This window comes from Mauremys mutica, chromosome 7 (genome assembly GCF_020497125.1).
Source record: "Mauremys mutica isolate MM-2020 ecotype Southern chromosome 7, ASM2049712v1, whole genome shotgun sequence".
Lineage (NCBI taxonomy): Eukaryota > Metazoa > Chordata > Testudines > Geoemydidae > Mauremys > Mauremys mutica.
The window spans coordinates 106804234-106831445 of record NC_059078.1 but is presented as its reverse complement, the minus strand read 5'-3'; the positions used below and the strand labels follow the sequence as shown (position 1 = coordinate 106831445).

Sequence of the window (27212 nt, the reverse complement as noted above, 5' to 3'; positions counted from 1 at the left end):
GAGTTTTGAGTGGGAGTTCCCATTGGAGGAGCCAGGTATCTTGTGTTTGCGTCTGTCTTTGGGGTGCTTGTGTCTCTCTCTGTCGGGGCAGACTGCTGAGCCCTGATTAGGGGGCGGAGCTAGGCGGAGGAGGGGGCCTATAAAAGCGGCCGCCCAGCCAGGCAGCGGCACAGCTGATCGCAGCGGCCCAGGAGCCGGCCAACAGGGCGGCTAACAGGGGAGTTTTGAGTGGGAGTTCCCATTGGAGGAGCCAGGTATCTTGTGTTTGCGTCTGTCTTTGGGGTGCTTGTGTCTCTCTCTGTCGGGGCAGACTGCTGAGCCCTGATTAGGGGGCGGAGCTAGGCGGAGGAGGGGGCCTATAAAAGCGGCCGCCCAGCCAGGCAGCGGCACAGCTGATCGCAGCGGCCCAGGAGCCGGCCAACAGGGCGGCTAACAGGGGAGTTTTGAGTGGGAGTTCCCATTGGAGGAGCCAGGTATCTTGTGTTTGCGTCTGTCTTTGGGGTGCTTGTGTCTCTCTCTGTCGGGGCAGACTGCTGAGCCCTGATTAGGGGGCGGAGCTAGGCGGAGGAGGGGGCCTATAAAAGCGGCCGCCCAGCCAGGCAGCGGCACAGCTGATCGCAGCGGCCCAGGAGCCGGCCAACAGGGCGGCTAACAGGGGAGTTTTGAGTGGGAGTTCCCATTGGAGGAGCCAGGTATCTTGTGTTTGCGTCTGTCTTTGGGGTGCTTGTGTCTCTCTCTGTCGGGGCAGACTGCTGAGCCCTGATTAGGGGGCGGAGCTAGGCGGAGGAGGGGGCCTATAAAAGCGGCCGCCCAGCCAGGCAGCGGCACAGCTGATCGCAGCGGCCCAGGAGCCGGCCAACAGGGCGGCTAACAGGGGAGTTTTGAGTGGGAGTTCCCATTGGAGGAGCCAGGTATCTTGTGTTTGCGTCTGTCTTTGGGGTGCTTGTGTCTCTCTCTGTCGGGGCAGACTGCTGAGCCCTGATTAGGGGGCGGAGCTAGGCGGAGGAGCTCCAGTATAAAAGCGGCCGCCCAGCCAGGCAGCGGCACAGCTGATCGCAGCGGCCCAGGAGCCGGCCAACAGGGCGGCTAACAGGGGAGTTTTGAGTGGGAGTTCCCATTGGAGGAGCCAGGTATCTTGTGTTTGCGTCTGTCTTTGGGGTGCTTGTGTCTCTCTCTGTCGGGGCAGACTGCTGAGCCCTGATTAGGGGGCGGAGCTAGGCGGAGGAGGGGGCCTATAAAAGCGGCCGCCCAGCCAGGCAGCGGCACAGCTGATCGCAGCGGCCCAGGAGCCGGCCAACAGGGCGGCTAACAGGGGAGTTTTGAGTGGGAGTTCCCATTGGAGGAGCCAGGTATCTTGTGTTTGCGTCTGTCTTTGGGGTGCTTGTGTCTCTCTCTGTCGGGGCAGACTGCTGAGCCCTGATTAGGGGGCGGAGCTAGGCGGAGGAGGGGGCCTATAAAAGCGGCCGCCCAGCCAGGCAGCGGCACAGCTGATCGCAGCGGCCCAGGAGCCGGCCAACAGGGCGGCTAACAGGGGAGTTTTGAGTGGGAGTTTGGAGGGGGAGGTGGAAGGGGGCAGCACCGTGTCCCCTGTGCCCCCCAGGTAAGAACACCAAGCGAGGCCGAGACAGCAGCAGCCAGCAGCCATGAGCCAAGCAGCAGAGGACACACTGAGGATGAGAGCATGCAGCAGCTGTGGTATGTACTTGGTCCTAGCAGGGGACCCAGAACAGTACTATATATGCATGAAGTGTCGCCTAATAGAGCTGTTGGAGGAAAAGATCCAGGGCCTAGAGCTGCAGGTAGAAACCCTGATAGAGAATAGACGGGGGTTTGAGAGGCTGATGGAGCAATGGCAAGCAGTAACTGAAGGGGAACGCCCAGGGGCACAGGGGGGAGCAGGGGCTGAGGCCAAGGAAGGGGGACCACCAGAGGAGGAAGATGGGCGGTGGAAGCATGTGACCGTGAGAAGCAGGCCAAGGAAAAGGAGAGCCAGTGAGGGGGAAATTGAGCTAAGGAACAGGTTTGAAGGTTTGGAGAATGAGGAAGGGGTACAGCAAGTGGTAGCTGACAGTGGGAGGCCTAAGAAAAAGAGGCGAGCGGCCAGTCCCATAGAAAAAGGGGAGGAGTCAATGGAAGTAGCACCAAGTTTGGGCCCAGGGAGGATACAGGATGGCTTAAGGGGAACCACAAGGGATGATAGGAATGGAAGGAGCTTGCAACCAGGGGGAACGGGGGATAGGTTAGAGGACCGTGCTGTCCCCAGGCGAAGGCAGGTCTACGTGATTGGGGATTCAATACTGCGAAGGTTGGACAGGCCTGTGACCAGGGCCGATCCGGAGAACAGAAGGGTGTGCTGTCTACCGGGTGCTAAAATACGGGATGTGGACCTGAGGTTGAAAAGGATCCTAAGAGGAGCGGGTAAGAACCCTTTGATCATCCTTCATGTAGGAACGAATGACACAGCTAGATTCTCGCTAGAGAGGATCAAGGGAGACTATGCCAGGTTGGGTAAGACGCTCAAGGAAATTGAGGCTCAGGTGATCTTCAGTGGGATTCTACCTGTCCCTAGGGAAGGGCACCAAAGGGGTGAGAGGATCGTGACGATTAATAGTTGGCTGAGGGAGTGGTGTTACAAGGAGGGCTTTGGGATGTATGGGCACTGGGAGGCTTTTGGGGACAGACAACTGTTCTCAAGGGATGGGCTCCACCTAAGTAGGGAAGGAAGTAGACTTCTAGGAGGGAGGCTGGCTCATCTGATTAAAAGAGCTTTAAACTAGACACTGGGGGGAGACGGTCGGGAGAGGTCCTAGTGCTCTCCACGCCAAATTTTCACATTGGGAGTGAGGACAACAAGATAACAACAGATATAGCCAGAGGGGGGCGGTTACATGTAAGGAAGAGGGGGGGGACAGATACTAGATCTACAAGTCATACTGGAAGTACTGTGTCCCTACCGAGTTGGGTGAAAAGAGTGAGAGGAGCCCAACAGGAAAAATTAGGATGTTTGTTCACCAATGCGAGAAGCTTAGGTAACAAAATGGAGGAACTGGAGCTCCTGGTCCGGGAATTGAAACCGGATATCGTAGGAATAACAGAAACATGGTGGAACGGTAGCCATGACTGGAGTACAGGTATGGAAGGGTATGTGCTGTTTAGGAAAGACCGATGCAAAGGTAAAGGTGGGGGAGTAGCACTGTATATCAATAATGAGGTGAAATGTAATGAGATAACTAGCACTGCAATGGACAATACAGAGTCTGTTTGGGCAATGGTCACATTGGGGAAGAAAACTACCAGAGCCTCACCCGGGATAGAGTGATTGGGGTGTGCTATAGACCGCCAGGATCTAGCTTAGAGATGGATAGAGAGCTCTTTAATGTTTTTAAGGAGGTAAACACTAATAGGAACTGCTTGATCATGGGGGACTTTAACTTCCCGGATATAGATTGGGAAACAAATGCTAGTAATAATAATAGGGCTCAGCTTTTCCTAGACGTGACAGCTAATGAATTCCTTCATCAAGTGGTTGCTGAACCGACGAGGGGGGATGCCATTTTAGATTTGATTTTGGTGAGTAACGAGGACCTTGTTGAGGACATTGTTGTAGGGGACAACCTTGGCTCGAGTGATCATGAGCTAATTCGTTTCCAAATAAATGGGAGGATAATCAATAGTGCATCTGAGACTAGGGTGTATGATTTCAAAAGGGCTAATTTTACTAAATTAAGGCGACTAGTTAGGGAAGTGGACTGGGCTAACATATTTAGGGATCTAAGGGCAGATGACGCCTGGGGTTACTTCAGGTTGAAGTTGCAGGAGTTGTCAGAGGCATGTATCCCGAGAAGGGGGAAACGGCTCGTAGGTAGCAGTTTTAGACCGAGCTGGATGAGCAAGCGTCTTAGAGGGGTCATTAAGAAAAAACAGAAAGCGTACCAGGAGTGGAAAATGGGAGGGATCAGCAAAGAAACCTACCTTATTGAGGTCAGAGGGTGCAGGGAAGCTGTGAGAAAGGCAAAGCGACGAGTGGAGATGGACCTAGCGAAGGGGATTAAAACCAATAGCAAACGGTTTTTTAGCCATATAAATAGGAAGAAAACCAAGAAAGAAGAAGTGGGACCGCTTAAAACTTTAAACGGAGTGGAGATTAGGGATAATCTTGGAATGGCACAATATCTGAACGAATACTTTGCCTCAGTCTTTAATGAGGCTAATGAAGGGCTAAGGAATAGTGATAAAGGGACCGATGGGAATGAAGATGTGGGGGTAGACATTACGGTATCTGAGGTAGAAGCCAAACTTGAACAGCTTAACGGAAGTAAATCGGGGGGCCCGGATAATCTTCATCCTAGAATATTAAGGGAATTGGCGAGGGATATTGCTAGCCCATTAGCGATAATCTTTAATAAATCCCTAAATTCGGGGATTGTACCGACTGACTGGAGATTAGCTAATGTAGTTCCTATATTCAAGAAGGGGAAAAAAAGTGACCCGGGGAATTATAGGCCTGTTAGTCTAACATCTGTAGTATGCAAAGTCATGGAAAAAATCTTAAAAGAGAGAGTGGTTCCGGAGCATGAGGCCGATGGCAACTGGGATAGATTACAGCATGGATTTACGAAAGGTAGATCGTGCCAAACCAACCTGATCTCCTTCTTTGAGAAAGTAACAGATTTTTTAGACAAGGGAAATGCGGTGGATCTAATATATCTGGATTTCAGTAAGGCGTTTGATACGGTACCGCATGAAGAATTACTGGTTAAATTGGAAAAGATGGGGATCGAAATGAAAATCCAGAGGTGGATAAGGAGCTGGTTAAAGGGGAGACTGCAGAGGGTAGTATTGAAGGGGGAACTGTCCGGTTGGAGGGGGGTTACCAGTGGAGTTCCTCAAGGCTCGGTTTTGGGTCCGATTTTATTCAATCTATTTATTGCTGACCTGGGAACCAAGAGTAGGAGTGGGCTGATAAAGTTTGCGGATGACACCAAGTTGGGGGGTATTGCCAATTCGGAAGAGGATCGGGATATTCTCCAGGGAGATTTAGATGACCTTGTAAACTGGAGTATTAGTAACAGGATGAAATTCAATAGTGAGAAGTGTAAGGTTATGCATTTAGGGATGTCTAACAAGAACTTTAGTTATAAGCTGGGGACGCACCAGTTGGAAGTAACGGAGGAGGAGAAGGACCTAGGAGTCCTGGTTGATCGCAGGATGACTATGAGTAGGCAATGTGATGTGGCCGTTAAAAAAGCTAATGCGGTCTTGGGTTGCATTAGGCGAGGTATTTCTAGTAGGGATAAGGAGGTGCTAGTCCCGTTATATAAGGCGTTGGTGAGACCTCATTTGGAGTATTGTGTGCAGTTTTGGTCTCCCATGTTTAAGAAGGATGAATTCAAACTCGAACGGGTACAAAGAAGGGCCACTAGAATGATCCGAGGAATGGAAGGCCTTTCGTATGAAAGGAGACTTGAGGAGCTCGGTTTGTTTTCCTTAACCAAAAGAAGGATAAGAGGAGATATGATTACACTCTTTAAATATATCAGAGGGATAAATACCAGGGAAGGAGAAGAATTATTTCAGCTCAGTGCTAATGTGGACACGAGGACAAACGGATATAAATTGTCAGTCAGGAAATTCAGGCTTGAAATTAGACGAAGGTTTCTAACCATCAGGGGAGTGCAATACTGGAACAGCCTACCGAGGGAAACAGTGGGGGCGAAGGACCTCCATGACTTTAAGATTAAGCTAGATAAGTTTATGGAGGGGATGGTATGATAGGATAACGGGCTTAGTCAATAGGTCAATTAAGTGCCACACTGGTAAATAGTACAATGGGTCAATGGTATGATGTAACCTTTTCCAGAGGGTTTGGCTGGAGAGTCTTGCCCGCATGCTCGGGGTTCAGCTGACCGCCATATTTGGGGTCGGGAAGGAATTTTCCTCCAGGGAAGATTGGCAATGGCCCTGGAGGTTTTTCGCCTTCCTCCGAAGCATGGGGCAGGGGTCGCTTGCTAAGGAGTGGGTGGATCGGCTTATGTGGCCTGCATCTTGCAGGAGGTCAGACTAGATGATCATAATGGTCCCTTCTGATCTTGAATTCTATGATTCTATGATTCTATGATTCTATATCAAAGTCCTTCACTTTGGGACGTATCCTGCTGCTTCTCTGTAAGTGTGCAATGCTATCTGGCAATGGAACAGGTGGGTCCAGGCTTTGGGGAGGCCAGGTAAGAGGTGCATACCCCCAACACAGTGGTAACTCAGGTGCTACAGGGGGACAGAGTTATTTGGAAGAGGAGCATGGATGTGTTTGGAATAAAATATACTATTATGCAGTTCCAGCCATGGATGGGGGCCACTAGGAATTGTCAAGGCTAGTCCATCTATTAAAATGAAGTAGTCTCCACAGTGCATCTCCTCTGCTGCTCCTTTGTCTGAGGAAATGATTCCTTTTCTACCTCTTCCATGGATCTCCCCAGTGCCTATCTGAGATTTACAGGCTGAGCCTGGACAAATAGATTTGGCTCTAAAGAAACAGAGAGCCAGGTCTTCTCATACTCTTCGCAAATAAACTAAAATGCGTTACCAAAAATTCCTGTATAATTTCCTTTGACCAGAAATTAAAATCAAATGAATTAAGAGTTTGAAATACAATTACAGCTACTAAAAATAATGTAAACATCAAAGGCATCTGTTTTACTGAGGACTACATGTGTGCTCTGTTTACTCAAAAGTTTCATTTTCTAATCAAAGTAAATTTGGTATTTAATAGAAAATTTGATCATTTTCCTCACCTTTAAGAATTAGCTCTTCTATGACAGCACTGAAATTATAAACCAGGCTATTTTTATGTTAATCTAAGTAAAAATATGTGTGTGCTTCATTAAGCAAAGTGTTTCTTAAACTTAAATTGTATGAATATGTTAGTTCTGTCTCCCTGACTCAGGGATTACAGTTGTGTACATTTACATTTTACAAGTAAAATTCTGCTCTCAGTTACAATGGTTGAGTTCTGTTATAGTCACTGGAATTTCATCATTCTAACTGACATCAACATTTTGACCTTTTATCTTCTTGATAGTTTTTAGTGGTTTATCCACAATAGCATACAATGATTTAATATTTAATACGTACTATACTATCATTTAATATACCTAGGGGAAGTCTTCAGTACACTTATATTTCTCTATTAAAAAGGCATAAATCTCCCACTTTAAGATGTTTATTTAGACATAATAAAATACTCTTTAACTCTCTCTGGAATGATACGATTAAATGTGAAGGCGTTTAAATGTTCCTCTCAAAAACTACAGTTAGGGTAAAGCCTACAGGTTAACCTAGGGTTAAACTTGTGCATGTAGCTAGTCTAAATATGGAAGAACATCAACCAAAGAAAAAACAGACTCTTATCAAAACTGCATACACACACAAATCTTACTTCTGCCAAGGTTCTCCAAATGTTCCATTAAATCACTGTGGAAGTATCATTTTATTTAATGTATTACTATTGTATTGTATTACATTTTGTTGTTAAGAAGACACATGACTTATGAATGTTATGAAACTTGATTTTTACCACGAAGAGACAGTCTTTCCCGTCAGGAGCTTAAATTTCTAAATAGACACATAAAACATGGGCAATCTGAGAAGCCTGTTTGAAGCTTTTATTTTTTTAATGTTTTTTTTTGTAATGCTATATTCTGATGATGTGTTTAAGAATAAGTGGGTTTTGAGGGGTCTGTAAGAAGAGGTGGTGGGGTGCCTGCTACTTTTGGATCGGGGAGGGAGTTCCAAGTGTAGGGAACAGAATGAAAGGAAGGATGAGAATGAGAGAAAAGGAAACAATGGGAGAAGTGAGGCAGGATTCATTGAGGAGGAAGTAGACAGAAATGAGATCAGTGAAGCAGGCAGCCATAGAACTGCTCAGGTCCTTGAAGGAAATGACAAGTTTCGAGTTGAAGAGGCCATTGGAAGAATTTGAAAGTGATGGATGAGGGATGTTCTTTTAGCTGATGTAGTCTGAATGGACTAAATAGAAATGAAATGACAAAGAGATTTCAGTGATAAATCAATACAACTGTCTTGAAGGTAAAGTTGTACTAGTGAAGAAAATAGAAAGGTAGGAAAACCAGAAAAAACACACAATATAAGATATTGCCAAATACTCTGCATTAAAAAAGAATCAGTGTTAACAAATCCTCCATCTACTCAAAAAAAATCCACCTTTAAGTGACAACGGTTTCCCCAATTTATAAACAAAATGATGTATTATAAGAAGGGCCTTATCAGTGCTCATTCGTCTGGCAGAGCTCTCGCTTAAACCAGTGGAAGATTTGCCTGTGGAAGAATGGCTGAATATGTTCCTGTGGGTGAAATTTACCCCTGTGAGGAGGACCAGCACAAGACTTATACACCACTTAGGCCTTCAAAACAAGACTTAATTAGAAATTAAGTGGTTCATAGGCCTAGTTCTGATCTTCTTCACTGGGCTAAGTTTCACCCTGTTAATGATTGTTCCCCACCTTCTGTGAGTAAATTAAAAAAAAGAAAATGGGTTGTACGTTCTCTTGGTTTATAATGTTAGTTATGTAAACAACTAATGACATATAATATAATATAATATAATATAATATAATATAATATAATATAATATAATATAATATAATATAATTAATATATAATATTGCCAGAAACTGGGAATGGGTGGCAGGGGATGGATCACTTGATAATTACCTGTTCTGTTCATTCCCTCTGAGGCAGCTGGCATTGGCCACTGTCGGAAGACAGGAGACTGGGCTAGATGGACATTTGGTCTGACCCAGTATGGCCATTCTTATGGTGCTCTGGATTTTGAAAATTTTCCATAGAGATTTGTGGTTAATTATGGATTTCTTTAGTGCATTTAATTTTTAAAAGTCTAAATTTCTAAAAGTAGAAAAGTAAATAAAGCTCCGCTCTGTTATATTCTGTGTATACCTTGGAAAATTACTCACATTTTCAATACTGTACAATGCATATACACAGAGGTTACAGCTGAGACAATTTTATTTGTTTTAAATGATCTGTGAATATCAGCGAGTGAAATCTGAGACAAGTGACAATGTTGTACAATTTCCTTTTTTATTAAACAGTGAGAGACCTTGTCAGTGTTGATACAGACTGTACACTTAAAAGTTGACCTAGCCTGACATAGTGATCCTTAGTTTCATGATTCCAGCAGTTTCTTTTTTTAATTTAAAAGCTATTGTTCCATGAGCAGCAAATAATTATACAGTCTGTGAAATGAAGAGTGGGTAAATGGATGCATGGGCACTATCTCTACCATAGTATTAATGCCTGAAGGAACATTCTTCATCTTAAGATTGATTTAAATGATCCAGAGACTTAAATGTTAATTTTACAGATCTGGAGCTGAATGGTATCTCTAGTTTGGAAATGGCAGACATTCCTCCTCCTCTGCCTCTCAAAGGTAACATGGCAGATTATGGAAATCTCATGGAAAATCAAGAATTGATTAGCCCTACAACACCCCCCGCTGCACATCAAAGGGTAAGTCTTAGAGGTACAAATGATTTTCTGCTAGTTTATTTGCAACATTATACTGGTGAAAAACATGAAGTTCTATGTAATGCTGATAGCGGACGTACGCATCCAAATGATTTCTACTGCTACAGAACAGTGTCTTAATCAGGGCATGAAGGAATGTGGTAGCTCATTCTAAATGACTTGTAAGTAAAGTTAGATTCATTCTGGTGGAGAAAACTAAATATAAAGCAAAACACTGTTAAATATGTTAGCAAGGGAGCTTAAAGTGACAGGATGTAGTTGCAGCAGCAAATTAGTTTTTATACTCTTATACAATTCTGTTTCAGGAGAGGAAATAAAGTATGTTTCTGACAGCTTTACATGTTTTAGTTCTATGTCATTTCCTATATAGGCAAGCACAGTTACCCCTCAAAGGAGCAGATCCCTGAAACATTTTTCATCATGAACATATTTTCAGATTCAGGCAGAGGCAGATACTTTTTCAGCTTTCTTATTTCCCGAAAGCCACTATAATATATTGCAGGTATTAAAAATAATTTGATTTTCAAAAAATCTTCAGCACTTTTGGAGAAGGCTATCATTTGGGCTTTGAAATGTGTACCTTTTTAGAAAAGAGAGATACAGTCATATGCAGGAATGTTCCCCTGTGCAAATTCCTAGTAAGAATGATAATTTTTCAGTTTGCTTATCAGAGATATGCACAGATTTGTCTGAACTAACAAAATTATTCTGAAATGTATCCTTCAAATAATTTGTTTTAAAAAAAGTTAATGGAAAGTTGATCAAGTCTGGAAGAAAAGTTAGGCGGAAATTTCCCCATTTTTAAAGGTGAAGAATATGGTTTACAGAGACACTACAGGCAAATTTTTCAGATGGACTGAGCAACTGGAGTTGTACATACCCTCCACTTCTGAAAATCAGGCCCTGAGTGACTTGCCAAAGATCGTGCATGAAGTCTGTGGTAATTCTGGAAATAGAACCCAGATTTTCTGATTCCTTGTCTTGTGCCTCAACTGCACAGCTAATTTAATATGATCATCAGTTCTGTGGACAAGTGATAGTGAATTTATTCAAGTACAAACAGGAAAGAAACACGCATAATAGCTAAAGCACAGGTCTGAGAGTCAGAAGATAAGGGTTCTATTCTGAGACTTTGCCACTGACTTGCTGAGTGATCTTGGACAATTCACTTAACTTTTGTGCTTCAGTTTCCTTATTTTTAAAATGAAGATCATAATACCATGCTTTATTGGGACTTTGTGAGGTTTTACACATTTTTACAGTCCTCCAGAATGTTTTCTCTCTTTTACTCTACTTGCCAAAATGTCCTGATCCCTAACAACCAGTTTCTGAGGGATTTGAACACAACCTGAAAAGTTAATCAAAAATAAGTTCTAAATCCTTAGATAATAAGCTCCTGCAATTTTATAAGACAACAATTGAGTGCTTGGCTCTTTATCTAGACTTCATAAACTCTTCAAGAGCAGAAAATCTGGGTGAATGAACAGTGACAAAGTCTGTGAGGTAGATTTGAAAACAGATTTGACACAAAGCTGGAGGGATTATATTTCATATAATTTAAGAAAGGCTTCCAATTTTATAGCAATGATTGCATTTATTTCACTTTGTACTTGGACCCCAGTAAGATTATCAAAAGCAAAATGTGAAGACTGGTGCAGGGCATGAAAAAGATGAGTCAGATATGCTCTTATAACTTTTATGACTGACCCCCCACAGTTTATGGTTGCAGGCTATGGTATTTCATAAATGAAATAACTAACATTCTTGATTCTGATTAGTTTTAACTTATCTATTCTTAGCATCAATAAGGACAAACCATTGAAAAGTTCTGTAGATAATCTTATCCCAATTGCTTTAAAAATGATATTACAGAATGGGAAAGATCTCACTGTGTTAAAATTAAGTACTTGGCACAATACTGGTTGCCTTGAAGTCAGACATGAAAAAGCTTCAGTGAACAGAAAAGGGCACAATGACAAATGTATCAAGAAATGACCATATCGTTCTGAGTACTTTAGGTCTAACTGCTACCAATAATCATTTATGGTGCTTGAGATTTTTATTTTTTTTTACGTTTAGATTATTTGGAATCCATTGTTAACCTACTTTACTTAATTCTTTTTATCCCAATAATCTTCTAACTATAATGTTTTGATTGTTATCTTATTCATTGTCATTTTAAAAATATTAACTAGTATATCCATATATATATATTCGTTCTTGCATTGTGTGATTTGTTCTGCTACAAAAAATTCTTAATAATATATATGAACATGAAAAGAATCCTAGGACTCTTGCAAGGATTATTATTACATCAAGGCATTCCTCTAGGCTTTTGTGCTCCTTCACAGGTTCATGTACATCTTCGCATACAAAATCAACTGCCTCTTTAGCATTCACAGTGAAAAGGGAAACTCAAAGAAAATAAACAAAGGAGCACTTACATTTATAAATATTGGCTATAGTACTTACTATTCACAGGATAATAGTTTTGATGAGAAGATTTCCATCAATCCAGCAGCAGATAAAAAACTTGACAAAGAGTGTGGCAAAGAAGGAAGTGGTGCATAATAAAAGAACGAAAACAAACTTTGTTAATGATGATGATTACATTTATTTTGACATTTTGAGATTCTGATGCATTAGAACATTCAGACTGGAATCTGTTGGATATAGTGAAAATCTGTTTATAGTGTAGCAATCCAGAGTTTGCATGTTTGTATGTTGCATTGCAGATTATTTTACTCCTCTTATGTGAAGAAAATGATTAGAAGAAGGTTTCACTGTGTGCTATCCTCATTTAGCCATAAAAAAACAGGTAAGATTCAGCTGGAAGTTGAGTTAAGTATTAGGGGGAGATCCTTAGTTGATGTAGGTTGTCATAGCTCCACTGAAGTCAATAAAGTATGACAATTTACATCAGCCGAGGATCTGACCCTAGAAGTTCATTTTCACTTGTAAAGCCTTAAATGGCCTGCATTAGTCTACCTGAGAGATTCTCTTTCTCTCTGAGATTCACTGCAGAGGCCCTGATGCTACATCCCTCTCAACAAAATGGGCTGCTGGCAGAGCAGTCTCCATAATAGCCCTGGATTTCTTGAACGTCCTTCCACCCCTAGCCTGAAATAGCTCAGAATAGCTGACTTTCAGGGCACACTACAAGGTCTATTTGTTTCACCTGGCTTTTGAAAAGAACTAGGGGAAAGTGAAGAACTAGCACACATGTGCTCATACCTTCTGTATGGCAAAGAAATGCTTGCCTCCAATTTCAGGGCTGTCTATAGCACAGGCTTTCATTGTAGCAAAGGACCCCTTCTGTGTTTCTCTCTGCCAGACTCTCTTGTACTACATCGTCTGGCACTGACTGCATTAGCCTTGAGTGCATCGGCACCATCAATGTCATTTTGCTTCATTGTCCCCTTGGTTCTTCCTGCATCTTCCATGCAATCGTCAACACAGCTCTAGCCTTCTGCCTTCCAACCACCTTGTCTCCTCCCACCTTTAGGACCCCACCAGGTATTGGCAGTACCAAAACCTCCACCAACACCATCTGGAGCTGCTCTTCCATTCACTAGGAGAGCTACATTTTCTCCTCTTCAGACTCTGACCATGACAGACCTATGTTTCCTCCATGGTCTTTCAGCTCTCCATACAGGTCATGCTCTAGGGACACCTGGACCAGGGAACAAGAACAGTATCCTTACAAAGAGTCTCCAGTATGGTACCCACCACCATGGACAGTACAAAGATTAGAATACCCTCCTGGGCCTTATTAGGCATCTTGGACTGTTCCAAGAGCATCTAGATCTCCATCAGAATCTCAATCTAGGAGGAGGTCACCTTCCCCTATCCAGCTTCGTCCATGTGTATGACAGCATGCCAGGTTTCACCTCAGATGTCTGCAGGCCTGGCTTCACTCAGTACATCTTCCAAACAGATGTTCTCTGGACATGCTGATTTGCATACTTCCACAACTGCTTCAGTCCCTGGATTGGTGGTTGGATCCTGAGAACGTATGCAAAGCGGTTCCTTTTCTGCTGGAACCAACTATGAGTGTTGTAACAGACATGTCCACCAAAGACTGGGGGGCTTATCTGGGTCAACTTCAGGCTTATACACTTCGGAATCCTCAGGAGATTTCACTCTATATAAATGTGCTAGAGCTCTAAGCTATTCATTGGGCCTGAGAGATCGACCATCAGGGATCGAGCGGTTCAAGTTCTCACAGACAATACCATAGCTATGCTTTAGCTGAACAAGCAGGGAGGTGTAAGGTCATATCAGCTGTGCCAGGAAGCGATCCATTTGTTGAGCTTTTGTATAAAGAACAATATCTCACTAAAAGCCTTTTACCTTCCAGGAGTGAGGAACACTAATGTGGATTCCCTCAGCAGGAACTTCATAGACCATCTGCGTAGTCAATAAGAAGAAACATTCTGCACCAGATCTTCCAAATTTGGGGATACTTGGTAATAGACCTCTTTTGCAACCAATCTGAATTAAAGATGCAAGAGATTCTGCTCCAGGGCAGGTCACAGCCTGGGTTCCATGACAGATGCTTTCTCCTCTCATGATGGAGAAATCTGCTGTATGCATTCCCTCCAGTCACTTCCATTCTGAGGGTGAATGACAAGACACGCTTAATCTTTGTAGTGCCTGTTTGGCCAAGACAGTATAGGTTCATGGACCTAAATCAACTCTCAATTTGGCCACTTGTTGACTTACCCTTGGTTGAGGTTTTCCTGTCTCAAGACCAAGTCATGTCTCTACATTCCAACTCACAGTCTCTCCACCTCACAGCCATAAACTTCACCTTCCTGTTTGAGCAATGAAGAGACACTCTGCTCCCGAGATATCCAGACCATTTTGGTGAACAGCAGAAAGGATTTTTCTAGAGCCACATATGCAATGAAATGGAAAAGGTTTTCAGTCTGGGTGGAATTTCACCATTTATCTCCAGATTGTACAGAGATTAGACATATACTTTACTATCTACTGCATATGAAATCCTCCTGGTCTCTCTGCCAGGTCAGAGAGTGTCCACCTTGCATCCTCTCTGCCATACACCCTTCATTGGATGGGTTTTCTATCTTTTTGCATCCCTTGGTTTCCAGATTTTTAAAGGGACTTATTAACATGTGCCTTCCTGTGTCCAGTCTAGTACTTTCATGGTACCCAAATTTAGTATTGTCCTGTTCGATCGATAGTACTGTCCTCCCTTTTAAACCTTTGATGACAACATCTCTGTTGCTGTTGTCAATGAAAACAGAATTCTTAGTAGCGATTATCCCTGTGAGGAGATTCTCAGAGCTTCAGGCAGGAGGATCAGCTAACTTTTTCACAAAAACAAGGTCTGTTTTAGGCCACACCCTAAGGTGGTATCAGCATTGCACCTGAATGAGACAATTTGCCCTCCCAGTATTCTCTTCCTAGGCTGAAGAAAAACTCAAATCTTGGATGTTTGCAGGGCTTTGGAGTTTTATCTGGACCACACAGATCCTCTCTTAGGCTCTTTGCAAGCTATGCTGAAAGGATTAAATGACAACCTGTTACAGCCCAGCATATTTCACATTGGATTTCAGTCTTCCTCAAGTTTTGCTACAATCTTGCTAAGGTCTCTCCTCCACCAAAGATAATGGCTCACTCTATTATGGCTCACTCCTCTTCACCAGCTTTTTGAGCAACATTCCAGTATTGGACATTTCCAAAACAACAACATGGACATCTATACATGCCTTTTCCAGACACTACGCTATCACTCAAATTTCCCAAAATGATGCCAACTTCATCAAGTCAGTGTTGCAGTCTCCAAATCAAAGTTCCACCACCTATTAGGAAACTGCTGGTGAGTCACCTGCAGTAGAATGTATATGTGCACAATCACTCAAAGGAAAAAAAAAACAAATCCAATCACCTATACAGTAACTGTTGTTCTTCAAGATGTTATGCATAATCTATGACCCTCCCACTTTCCCCGCTATTAAGAATATTAGCTTCTGGTGGTACGAAGGAATGGAGAGGAAAGCAGCAATCATGCCCCTTTATACTCTTGGCTCATCGCATGAGGATAGCGAAGGCACGTGCAGGCAAAAGTCTCCAACTTGAGTGCATGATTGGGTGCATGTACACCTGCAGTAGACTGTATATATGTATGATGCATCTCAAAGAACAACAATAACTGTATAGGCAAATAACCATTTTTTGTGTGTTTTTACCTAGTTGAGACAAGATACTCTTCTTAATGACTACCATCACTGGCCATGAGCACTACCATCACCGACCAAATTAGCACTGTACAGTATAGTATTTTTAACGTAACAGGCTTACAGATATTGGGCCAAATATTCAACTGGTGTAAATTGGTGTAGCTCAATTGAAATCAGTGGAGCTATACAGACTTATACCAGCTGAAGATTTGGCACATTGTCACATTTTAATTATGTGAGTATTATATCCTGACGAATTTTTGCCATGCGTCATTTGTTTCTATAGATAAATAACAAACTTGCTGCTGTTTATAGATTGTGTGACTCAGTGCCACTGTAAAAATAATAGTAAAAGAGAATGAATTTTAGACAACAGTGCTGGAAAATTGTTGCACAACACTATGTAGCTTATGTCCTGATTACTTTTCATTCGCTCATAGAATCAGAATATCAGGGTTGGAAGGGACCTCAGGAGGTCATCTAGTCCAGCCCCCTGCTCAAAGCAGGACCAATCCCCAACTAAATCATCCCAGCCAGGACTTTGTCAAGCCTGACCTTAAAAAACTCTAAGGAAAGAGATTCCACCTCCTCCCTAAGTAACCCATTCCAGTGCTTCACCACCCTCCTGGTGAAAAAGTTTTTCCTAATATCCAACCTAAACCTCCCACAATTTATGGTTTATTAAGTGAAATCAGTTAATTCTGAAAAGTCAAGTATTCTGATCAGATCTTGGAAGCTAACCATATATCTTGTTATTCAACTCCAGTAAAATAAGAATATAGGAACTCATCTCTTGTATGGTGCCACAAGGTTTCATTGTAGAATTCAGTTTGTGTGTTTTATACTGCTTTCTGAGCAACAAAAACACTTCACTCATCATATTCTTCTTTTCTGTAGATTAAGAAAGAATTTTTTTGTCTTTTTTAATTCTTATTTTCTGTGTGTACAATGTTTTGTGCTCTATTTCTACAAGAGAGTGAGGAGAAAGGAGAGATTTTTAAATTTGATTACTTCTTTTTGTAGCGAGGAAAGCCAAACAATTGGGAGCAATTTAATATTTGAAATGGAAAGGACAAAATGCTTGTATTTTCCAGATGTGCCTTTTTATAAGGTTCCCATTTCTCCTGAGATACACGTGAGTCAGGGAATCTGCCGAAAATAGGTTCTAATGTGCACTGGCAGACACTATCTTTATCTCAGGAAGAAAAGCAATCTCCAAGAATTGAAGAACTCACTATTACCACTGAAACATAAACATGAACTCTGCAGAGCACCTTTAATTAAATGTAAATGCAAGGGAAATTTGATCTTGTATTTCAGAAATGTTCTATGTGGAATTGTTTTGAGTACTGGTGATATCAGTTTTGTGAGTGTAATGATCATTTTCCCAATTTCATATTGAGTATGAATGTCACCATTCATACTATAGATGAGTAAAAGATAAGACTGGTAAGCTCTTGGGTGACCAAATTTGTTTTTGTACCAGTTCTCATTGGCTGTTAAGTTTTGTCTGGCTGATTTCTCAATACTGCTGCCTTGGCATCATTAAATGTTCTACTAATATATTCAGTGGTAGCTTATGTAAATGAATGAGTGCTAAATTTAGCCCACATTATAATGGAATTTGTAAATTCAATTATATTAATTATCCAACTATCTCTGTTATTTCTTTTCTGGCTAATTTACTTGCAGAATGTGAGCGCTTTTACATAATATGCATGTTGTTTATGGCTAGTATATTTAGCCCATCCTCACTATGTTTTCAATATATGCTCTTCCCTATTAGGTCTTCAACTCTATTTTATGATAATTGATCATTTGATTTCTATGAGTGATGATAATACAAAAAAACCATTGGTTTGATTAAGGACTTTGATCTGTAAAATTGCCAATTACTGCCAGTTTAAAGTTAATTTAATTCAAAATGGCTCTTTGTAAGTTATGTGATCAATAAAGTTAAAGTAGTTTTGCTTAATGACAAATACGAAGTTAAAATGCCTGTGAGGAAAATATACTAAGGAATATTAAGTCACTTTTTTGTGACGTTCCATAAAGTTTTTCAGAAGGGATATGCAGTTTATTATGTTAGTAGGAAATTAAAATCTTTTGGTTTGGGTTTTTTTTTAATGTTTTTCTGATGGTCTGGGCCACTAAGTGTTCACTTTATATCTGTAGATTAATGTGGCCAAAATTTTCAAAACTGGATCCCTAACATCAGGTTCGTAAATCCATATGTAAATACTTCAATAGAACTGCCCTGTTTTTCAAAAGTGCTGAGATCTGCAGATCCTTCTAATAATCAAGCCACTTTTATTCAAGTGCATAAGTACGGCTTCAAGAGGCTAACTTTAGACACCTACGTTCAAAAAATTTGGCCAGATAGGAATAAATAAATTTAAAGCTTCAGACCATCAGACTTAGAAACTGAAAGTTACTAGCACAACATAAAAGAAATCCCAATTTTGAAAAAAAGTTTCACTTTTAACCAAGAATAAATTCTAATTTTACCTGTCTATTTTTCATATTAAATAGTATGTTGACTTGATCTTCTGATACAGAGGTCACTGAGAACTGTATTTCAATGTAAATCAGGAGCAAATTGTACATCGTTTGTTAGACAAACACTGAAAATGAATGTTGCTTTGAGCATTATTTTCTTTAATCATATAACTAATGCAGCAATGCTGTCTATAGGATAAAAGCTTTCCTTGGTAATCTGGCTATTCCCTGGAAAGACATATTGTAAATTTTAACTGGACTATGGATGTGAAATTCCTCATTATGGGATATGCTTAATCAGGTCTTGGAAAAATAAACTCATTACTATTGAGTAGGCACCTTCATATGGTAAGTGTGGAGCCTAAACTATCAATCTCTGTAAGATTTCTTTCCTTTATGACTGCAAATATAACCTTACAAATAGGAACTCATGCAGTGTTATCTTCCCTCATCTGTAGATACAACCCAACTGTCTTTGCTGCTGTTTATAGCTTTCCGATCCAGCAGAAGATTAAAATTACCAGTTATGATTACTTTCCCAATTGCTATCAGAACTTTGTAAAAGTCAGCAAAAACTAACAAGAAACGTGTCATATTCACTCTGCAGATGGTTGGATGAGGACCCTGTCCGAAATAGATTGCGGTCCGTTAAACTTGGTATTGAGTGAGGAAAAACAGGCAGGACCAGAATAACAGTGAAAAGCCAAGTGGCTGCGTTTATTTGGGGGATAATTACAACTTGGGCCGGGGGAGTAGGCAACTTTGGCTGAGATGGTATTAAAATTACAAATACACCCCAAAACACAGTAATAATACACTTTATATTGCTCACCACACCACACCAAATAGGCAGACACACCAATCTTACAAGATAGGAATCGGGTTCGTCAGGGCGGTGCCCGGTGCAACACAGAACAGAGACCCACGGGCCACTGCCTCAGCCACCCTTGCTTTCACACTAAGGGTAAACCCAGAGTGTGGTGCGGCTGCAGCTGGGCAGATTCCACTCACTCAGACCGCGGGGACGGGAACCCCTTGGTCTGCTAATCTCCAGGTGGAGACAGCTCCCAGATTCATGCATTCCAGACAAAGACAGAGCAGTGATTCACACACATGAAACAGTTTGCAATTAACAATTCACTAACAACTAGAACAACTATACAAGTTAGCTAAGCAATTGGGCAATTCTGAGCTCATTAATACAATCCTGATATCCTGAATAAATACTTGGTACAGAGTTAGGGAGGGGAAAAATAAGAGGCTAGATGAGCTAACTGTCAGATATCAAAAAGCAAATACCGCACTCCAGGCGCAGCTGACCAGCAGAACAGACACCAGAAGCATGACGAGCTGACAGGGATTGGGTCCAAACGACAATGAATCCAAACGATACAACACGAGCGCGCTTTACCAGGAGGAGACACTGGCCGAAAGGTTGATCAGGTCCTTCAGCTAACACGCGGATGCTCCACACAAATTTGGGGGGGAAACCTAGTTTTATTAAGAGGTCTCACTCCCTCGTGTCGGTATCTGATTGGCTCCCTGGTCCCTCCTCCCTCCAGGCTTCGAGCTGTTGCCACCCCACGTTAGCAGGATTTGCACACGGCACACTGGAGTTGACAAGTAAACAAGCTTGACCCTTAGATGACTGGGTCCAAAAAGAGCGGGAAAGTGAGTCGCTGGGCAGGATTAACCTGACCTCCAGACGACCGGCCCCAAAAAAACAGGTTGCCGGGCAGAATCAGGCCTTCACAAACAGAACTAGCCTGACCTTTAGATGGCCCAGCAGGAGAGAAAAAACAACAGGAGAACATACACAGCCAGTGTTGCTGGGCAGGATTGAGTCTCTGCCCTGTCCTTTTAACAGGACAAGATGGCCGTGGACTGACAATTGGCCATTCAAAGCCATAACTTCGTATCGGATTGCGACAGACCCAAAGATAGAGGTTATGGAAGAGGAGAGTAGCAAGAGTCAGTATTTGCTTTTCATATGAGAGTATGTGTAGGGAAGAAATGCCATCTACCTCCCTTTGCTGCAGTCAGGAGGCTTGGGCAGGACTATAGCAACAAAGACTTCGTCATCACAATCACCACTGAATAGCTGGTTTCAGAGTAGCAGCCGTGTTAGTCTGTATCCGCAAAAAAAAAAAAAAAAAAACAGGAGTACTTGTGGCACCTTAAAGACTAACAAATTTATTGTAGCATGAGCTTTCGTGAGCTAAAGCTCACTTCTTCGGATGCATAGAATGGAACACACAGACAGGAGATATTTATACATACAGAGAACATGAAAAGGTGGAAGTATGCATACCAACAGGCAGAGTCTAATCAATTGAGATGAGCTATCGTTAGCAGGAGGAAAAAAAACTTTTTGAAGTGATAATTAAGATGGCCCATAGAAGGTGTGAGGAGAACTTAACATAGGGAAATAGATTCAATTGGTGTAATGACCCAACCATTCCCAGTCTTTATTTAGACCACAGTTAATGGTATCTAGTTTGCATATTAATTCAAGTTCAGCAGTCTCTCTTTGGAGTCTGTTTTTGAAGTTTTTTTGTTGCAAAATTGCCACCTTCAAGTCTGTCATCAAAGATTTACAACCTATCCTTAAAGATGATCCCTCACTCTCACAGATCTTGGGAGACAGGCCAGTCCTTGCTTATAGACAGCCTCCCAACCTGAAGCAAATACTCACCAGCAACTGCACACCATACAACATAAACACTAACCCAGGAACCTATCCTTGCAATAAAGCCCGATGCCAGCTCTGTCCACATATCCATTCAAGTGACACCATCACAGGACCTAATCACATCAGACACACCATCAGGGGCTCGTACACCTGCACATCTACCAACGTGATATATGCCATCATGTGCCAGCAATGCCCCTCTGCCATGTACATTGGCCAAACCGGACAGTCTCTACGCAAAAGAATAAATGGACACAAATCTGACATCAGGAATCATAACATTCAAAAACCAGTGGGAGAACACTTCAACCTTCCTAACCACTCAGTGACAGACTTGAAGGTGGCAATTTTGCAACAAAAAAACTTCAAAAACAGACTCCAAAGAGAGACTGCTGAACTTGAATTAATATGCAAACTAGATACCATTAACTGTGGTCTAAATAAAGACTGGGAATGGTTGGGTCATTACACCAATTGAATCTATTTCCCTATGTTAAGTTCTCCTCACACCTTCTATGGGCCATCTTAATTATCACTTCAAAAAGTTTTTTTTCCTCCTGCTAACGATAGCTCATCTCAATTGATTAGACTCTGCCTGTTGGTATGCATACTTCCACCTTTTCATGTTCTCTGTATGTATAAATATCTCCTGTCTGTGTGTTCCATTCTATGCATCCGAAGAAGTGAGCTTTAGCTCACGAAAGCTCATGCTACAATAAATTTGTTAGTCTTTAAGGTGCCACAAGTACTCCTGTTTTTTTTTTCACTGAATAGCTGAGAGAGAGAGCGCGCTCCTCTCCTCCAGCAGCCAGAAAGAGGAGATGAGGCTTCAAATTTGACACCTACCAGGCAGAGACTGATATGAAAGACATTTCTCTTGAGTTAGGATCCAAGAATAGTGCTTCAGTAGGAATCCAATCCCCTCCCTCATCTTTTGTATCTGCCTATGGCTAATAGAGGGCTGGTAAATATTTCAAGCCCTGTGTTTAACTCTGTTTGCTGCTGTCTTCAAATGTAGCCATGAAATGGACCTTAAATTACCTTAAAAGTACTTTTCCTCTACTCCCTGACATTTCTGCTGGCTCTTAATAAGTAAATTAAATGTTTCAATATGAGCAAACATATCCAGCATAGCTCTAGGGCTTACCCTGCTCGAAATGAATGGAGGGAATTATGTGAAATGGCAGGGAGTCATCCAGAACCACTAGGTTTTTGTATCACAACATTCGGCTTCTTTTCAAATAATGTAATTTCACATGGTCTATCCATGATGTTCTCATAATAGCATGAGTGTGTAACTATGATTTAGAAATTATGGACTGCCTTCCAAGACGCTAATAAAAATAAGGTCTTATTTACAATGAATTCTAGTAACTAAAACAATCTATAAATGGAGCCATGCGAAGTAGAAATGAAACGCCAATATCAAGATTCCATGTACAGTACATGCAATAAAAGGCTAAGCTATTTCAAACATTTGAATTGTTCCCATGGCAGTGATCAGGAAACTTGGAAAACTCACAGTGTTATTGTAATTTAAAGTATTAGTGTGTGGCTAACGTTTTTATAACCATTTATTTGGAAGCGTGTCGGATAGCAATCTAATAAAGTATAACAAGAATGGGTTAAGGAGTGTAAATGGCAAAAAAGGAAATTGCAGAGAAACCAAAAAAAGCAAAGGTGGGTTTTATCTTCACCAGCAGGGGAAGGATGTTATGAACCGAAAAACAAGACTTAGCAGGTGTAACACTGCAGTATAACTTCCAATGCAGTGATTGAAAAGCTGCAATGATTTCATAGCCAACATGCTGTTGAAATCTAGCCTGTAAACAGTGTATGAACAAGCCTGCAATGTCCTTGTATTCTTTCAGCAATATGAATTTTTGTCATCATACATATAGCTTGAATTTTATGAAAATAAATCATTTGACTTCCATGATCAATTGGAATACTTGCTTCCATTCGCTTCTGAAGCAAACCTACAGTCCTGTTACGTTGTTGTATGATTTCCTATAATGTAGAGGGATAATTTTTGTAATGTTTTTCATCAACTCAGAATGTTATTTTGAATAATGTTGAAGATTATCAAATATCCGGAAATAAGATGAAAACTATTTATAATCTGTTTAATATATTCCTTTTTCTTTTTTAGCGTGGAGCTTTTTCTAAAAATATAAAATATGAAAAGAAAAAAGAAAAGACAAGAAGTAGAGCTGTAATTCAATGTACTTTTTAAACCATGTAGTGTTTAGGGGCGACAGCAATTAGTACAGGCTGATAATCAATATGATATAAAGTATAGGGATATAAAAATTGACAAGTTCTTTCAGTAGACTTTTTCTGTAATATTGAGATAGTTAGTCAATAACTCTTGAGAGACTTGTTATTGTCAGCAGTAAAAAATAGGTTGTAAGTGAAAAGCTAGAAGCAAAACTGTATTCATAATGGCAAAGTTTGAGAGGAAGTTTTCAGGAATAAAGCAGATAAAGATTCACAGCAGTATATGAAATCATACATGAACAACCAGTTCATCAAAATCAGTTCATCAGTAACATGTTCTATTCAAAATTTATTTTTTCTAGCACCTGCCACCTCCATTACCCAGCAAAACTCCACCACCGCCTCCTCCAAAGACTACTCGAAAGCAAACATCTGTTGACTCTGGGATTGTCCAGTGAACAAGAAAGCATTTCTCCAAAGATGAAGCTGTAATATTTCATTTCCCTGAATATTTTAAGGTATATAACAGTTACCTCATTCACGCCTGTAGTGTCTAACGTTTAGTGAAATGGTTCTAACTCTGAACGGAACTCATTTGTAACATGAAAACAGTTTTCTAAAGAGATCATGCCACTGGAATAAAGCTGTCACAGGATAATGGTGACCCATTTCTTGGGAGGAGCTTGCGACCTATTTTCAAAGCAAGGGGGCATTTGTCAACTGACAATACACTATTCCCTATTCCAGAACATTTTGCTTTGTCATACCAAACTACTTAACAGAAAATAGAAATGGATACTGGTGTGTAAAAATGACAGTTGGGCACTATGGGCCTGATCCCAACACCTGTGGAAGTCAGTGAGAATACTCACATTGATTTCAGTGGGCATTGGACTGGGCCTAATAACAATACTAAGAAGCAGCATTATGATAGCTTCAAATAACAAACATGTTCAGTGCATTACACATTCAGAAACCTGATTTTCCCATAGCTTTTTTAATTGCTCTGTGTTATAAATAAGCTGATTTCTGATGAGCTTTTTTAAAACTTTCATTAGTGGTTGGCTGCTCCTCCTTCTGTCTGATACCATTTTAAATTAAGATAACTTTTTAGCTACTGAACAGGCACTAATTTATAGGAAAAGAAACCAAGTATACAAATATGGGACCTGATGTGATTCTACAACCGAACAGTTGAACATAAGAACAGGAAGAGCTTTTTTTATACTGTGTAATATTTTACGTGGATTAGGACAAATTGAATGTTATCTTTTTGTCCCTGTGTCATCATTCTGTACAGAAGTTTATATATATGATGGTTCTTAGAATGTTTTTAATTTTTGCTGCCTGCTTTTCATATAATAATGATTTACTGTACCTGCAAATGATTCCTTATGTGTTTTTAATTTTAACTGCTGGAAGTGTATAAATAGCTAACTTTTTTTTTTTTTCCAAAATTTGGCATCTGAAAATATTGGACAATGATAAGGGAAAAGAAAAGGAAAGTAACTCTTTTTTTTATTCCTCTGTGTTTTTTATTGCCCTCACACTATATATTTTTTACTATCTACAATCTTTATAATCTTACAGTAGATTGTTTTAAATACATCACTGACTCAAAAAATTAAGGATTATTTTTTAAAAAAAGGTTTGTCTAAGAAAATAAATGTATTTACTTTATATATTTTTCATCCTTTTTATGGAAGTGTTATTAATTTCAGGAGCTGCTTTATTAAATGTCTGTACTTTTAATTTTCTGAAATGCAGATTTATAACAAGAATAATTTGAAACTGCCTCTGATAAATTCTACATTCTTACCCTATTGTTTTATAATAGTTACATAACATGTTTATGATGCATATATGTAGTGTTGAAATAAATAAGAATTTCAACACTATGAGGGTGCATCTTTTATATGCCATTCACATTGCAATTGACAGCCTATTTCAATTTTAAAGCCAATGTTGTATAAACAGCACATAAAATAGCTTAGTTTTACATGGCGCTTTAATGCTTACTTGTTGCCAACCAGATAAAAATAAAAGGCAGAGACATGACTTATGGAGCAGTAAAGCAACAACTTCATTAAATATACAGATAGTCCTTATCAGTTCGATTGGTCAGATAAATATGCAAATTATTTTGCCTTTAAGCACCATGTAGCTTTGGATCACAACCAAGCACTTTTTGTTACAACAGAGGGAGAACATGCCACCTGACCAAAATTTCTGCATACAACTGAACTTCTTATACACAAGTTACAAGTTGTCCTTCAATTCCAGTTTACTATTTTTTTATTACTATGACCTTTGATCCAAAGGGTTGAAGCAAAAAAGGATTCCAGGCTACAGTCAATCAGAAAAGTGTTTTTTTAGGTAATGAAGAATTTAAATTGCAGTATGGTTTGTAGGAAGAGAGTTTTGAATTTAAGATTTTTTTGTTGTTGTTGTTCCTGCTCTTGTTTTAAGTAACTGTGCTGAAATCTCATTGTGTGTGGTAATTTTTCCAGTCATTTTAATTTCACTTAATTTCAGTTAAGAGCTGGCCTCAGAGGGCCAAATTTTCATCTGGACCTTAACACAGTCTCTACTTATGCACACATGAAATTGCATACATGGGCCTGTGCATACTTTTTGCAGGGACAAACACTTGCACATGGCTTTTGCAAATTCTAACTTTTGTGCGAATGTTAGAATTTGGTCCTGCAAGAATGTTTAGAACAAGTAACATTTGCAACACTTGCATGTGTACTTATATGTGTACACACAGTTTTGCAGACACACTGGTGTAGCCTGAAAATCAGGCTCTTAGATTCAATTTGAGACCCAGATTGCTCACTGTGTTTATTACCCAGCATTTTCTAGTAACTTGTACAGTAACTCCTCACTTAATGTTGTAGTTTTGTTCCTGAAAAATGCAACTTTAAGCGAAACGATGTTAAGCGAATCCAATTTCCCCATAAGAATTGATGTAAATAGGAGGGGTTATTTACAAGACAAAAGGCATTATATCCATTTTAAACAATTTTAAACAAGCAATTTAATACAGGTATAAAGGGGGAAGGGCACGTGCTGTGTATTTACAAACATACTGTACATACAATACAGTACTGTACTTGGGAGGTGCCCCCACCTTACCCCACACAGGCACAGCCCACTGGCACTGCAGACAATGAGGCAGGCAAGGAGGTTGAAGGTGCTGTAGGCTCGGAGAAGCATTTTGCGCAGCGGCAGCTTCCCCTACTGTGCAAGCACAGGCATTGACCTTGCCGGGGGCGGTGGGGGGCTCAACCCTCATCCTGCCCACTCCACCCCTTCCCCCAAACCTCCACCCTTAACCCGCCTCTTCTCCCCCCATCCACCACCTCCCCCTTTACTCTGCACGCCGTGTCCTCGCTCCTCCCCACTCCACCCAGCCTCCTGAATGCCACAAACCAGCTGATTGCCACAGGCAGGAGGCAGGGGAGGGAGGGGGAGGAGCGTGCAGCCTCCCCTCTCCCTCCCCTGCCTCCTGCCCATGGCAATCCAGCTGATTGCCGCGGGCAGGAGGCGAGGGGAGCAGGGGAAAGGCACTGATCTGTGGGGTCCACCAGCGGGTGAGAGGCGCTGCGGGGGGCATAGAGGAGCTGATAGGAGAGCTGCCAGCCATCGATAAAGCAGGCAGCCAAACAACATTACAGCGGAGCATTGCACAACTTTAAATGAGCATGTTCTGTAATGGAGCAGGGACATAACATCGGAACAACATTAAGCGAGAGGACATTAAGTGGGGAGTTACTGTACAAAACCCAGCCACCAAGAATCTGTCCCTTCACCACAGCTATTGCTGGCAAGCCACATTGCACCAAGCCCAGGAACTAATCCAACAACAGCCTTCTTACCCATTGATCACACTGGTAGGATTGTCATTTTTCCAGCAAGATAAACTCTTGCTTCACACTCTAGTGATGTTGCCTCAGAACATCCAAATGCAATGTGAGGATACTATATTTAAAAAAAAACATTGCAGCATTTTGTAGTATCAAGAGCAG

At 41.2% G+C, this 27212-nt stretch overlaps 1 protein-coding gene across 2 annotated transcripts in view; it reads left to right on the top strand.

Moving 5' to 3' along the window:
* The window catches only part of DOCK1 (dedicator of cytokinesis 1), a 561291-nt gene extending 536430 nt beyond the window's left edge, over positions 1-24861 (top strand). For both annotated transcript variants that reach the window (XM_045023408.1, XM_045023406.1), the window contains exons 51-52: positions 9401-9546; positions 23544-24861. In XM_045023408.1, the coding sequence (XP_044879343.1) occupies positions 9401-9546; positions 23544-23639 (242 nt within the window). In that variant the 3' untranslated portion in view covers positions 23640-24861. The remainder of the gene's footprint in view (positions 1-9400; positions 9547-23543) is intronic.
* Positions 24862-27212: the final 2351 nt, after the last annotated feature.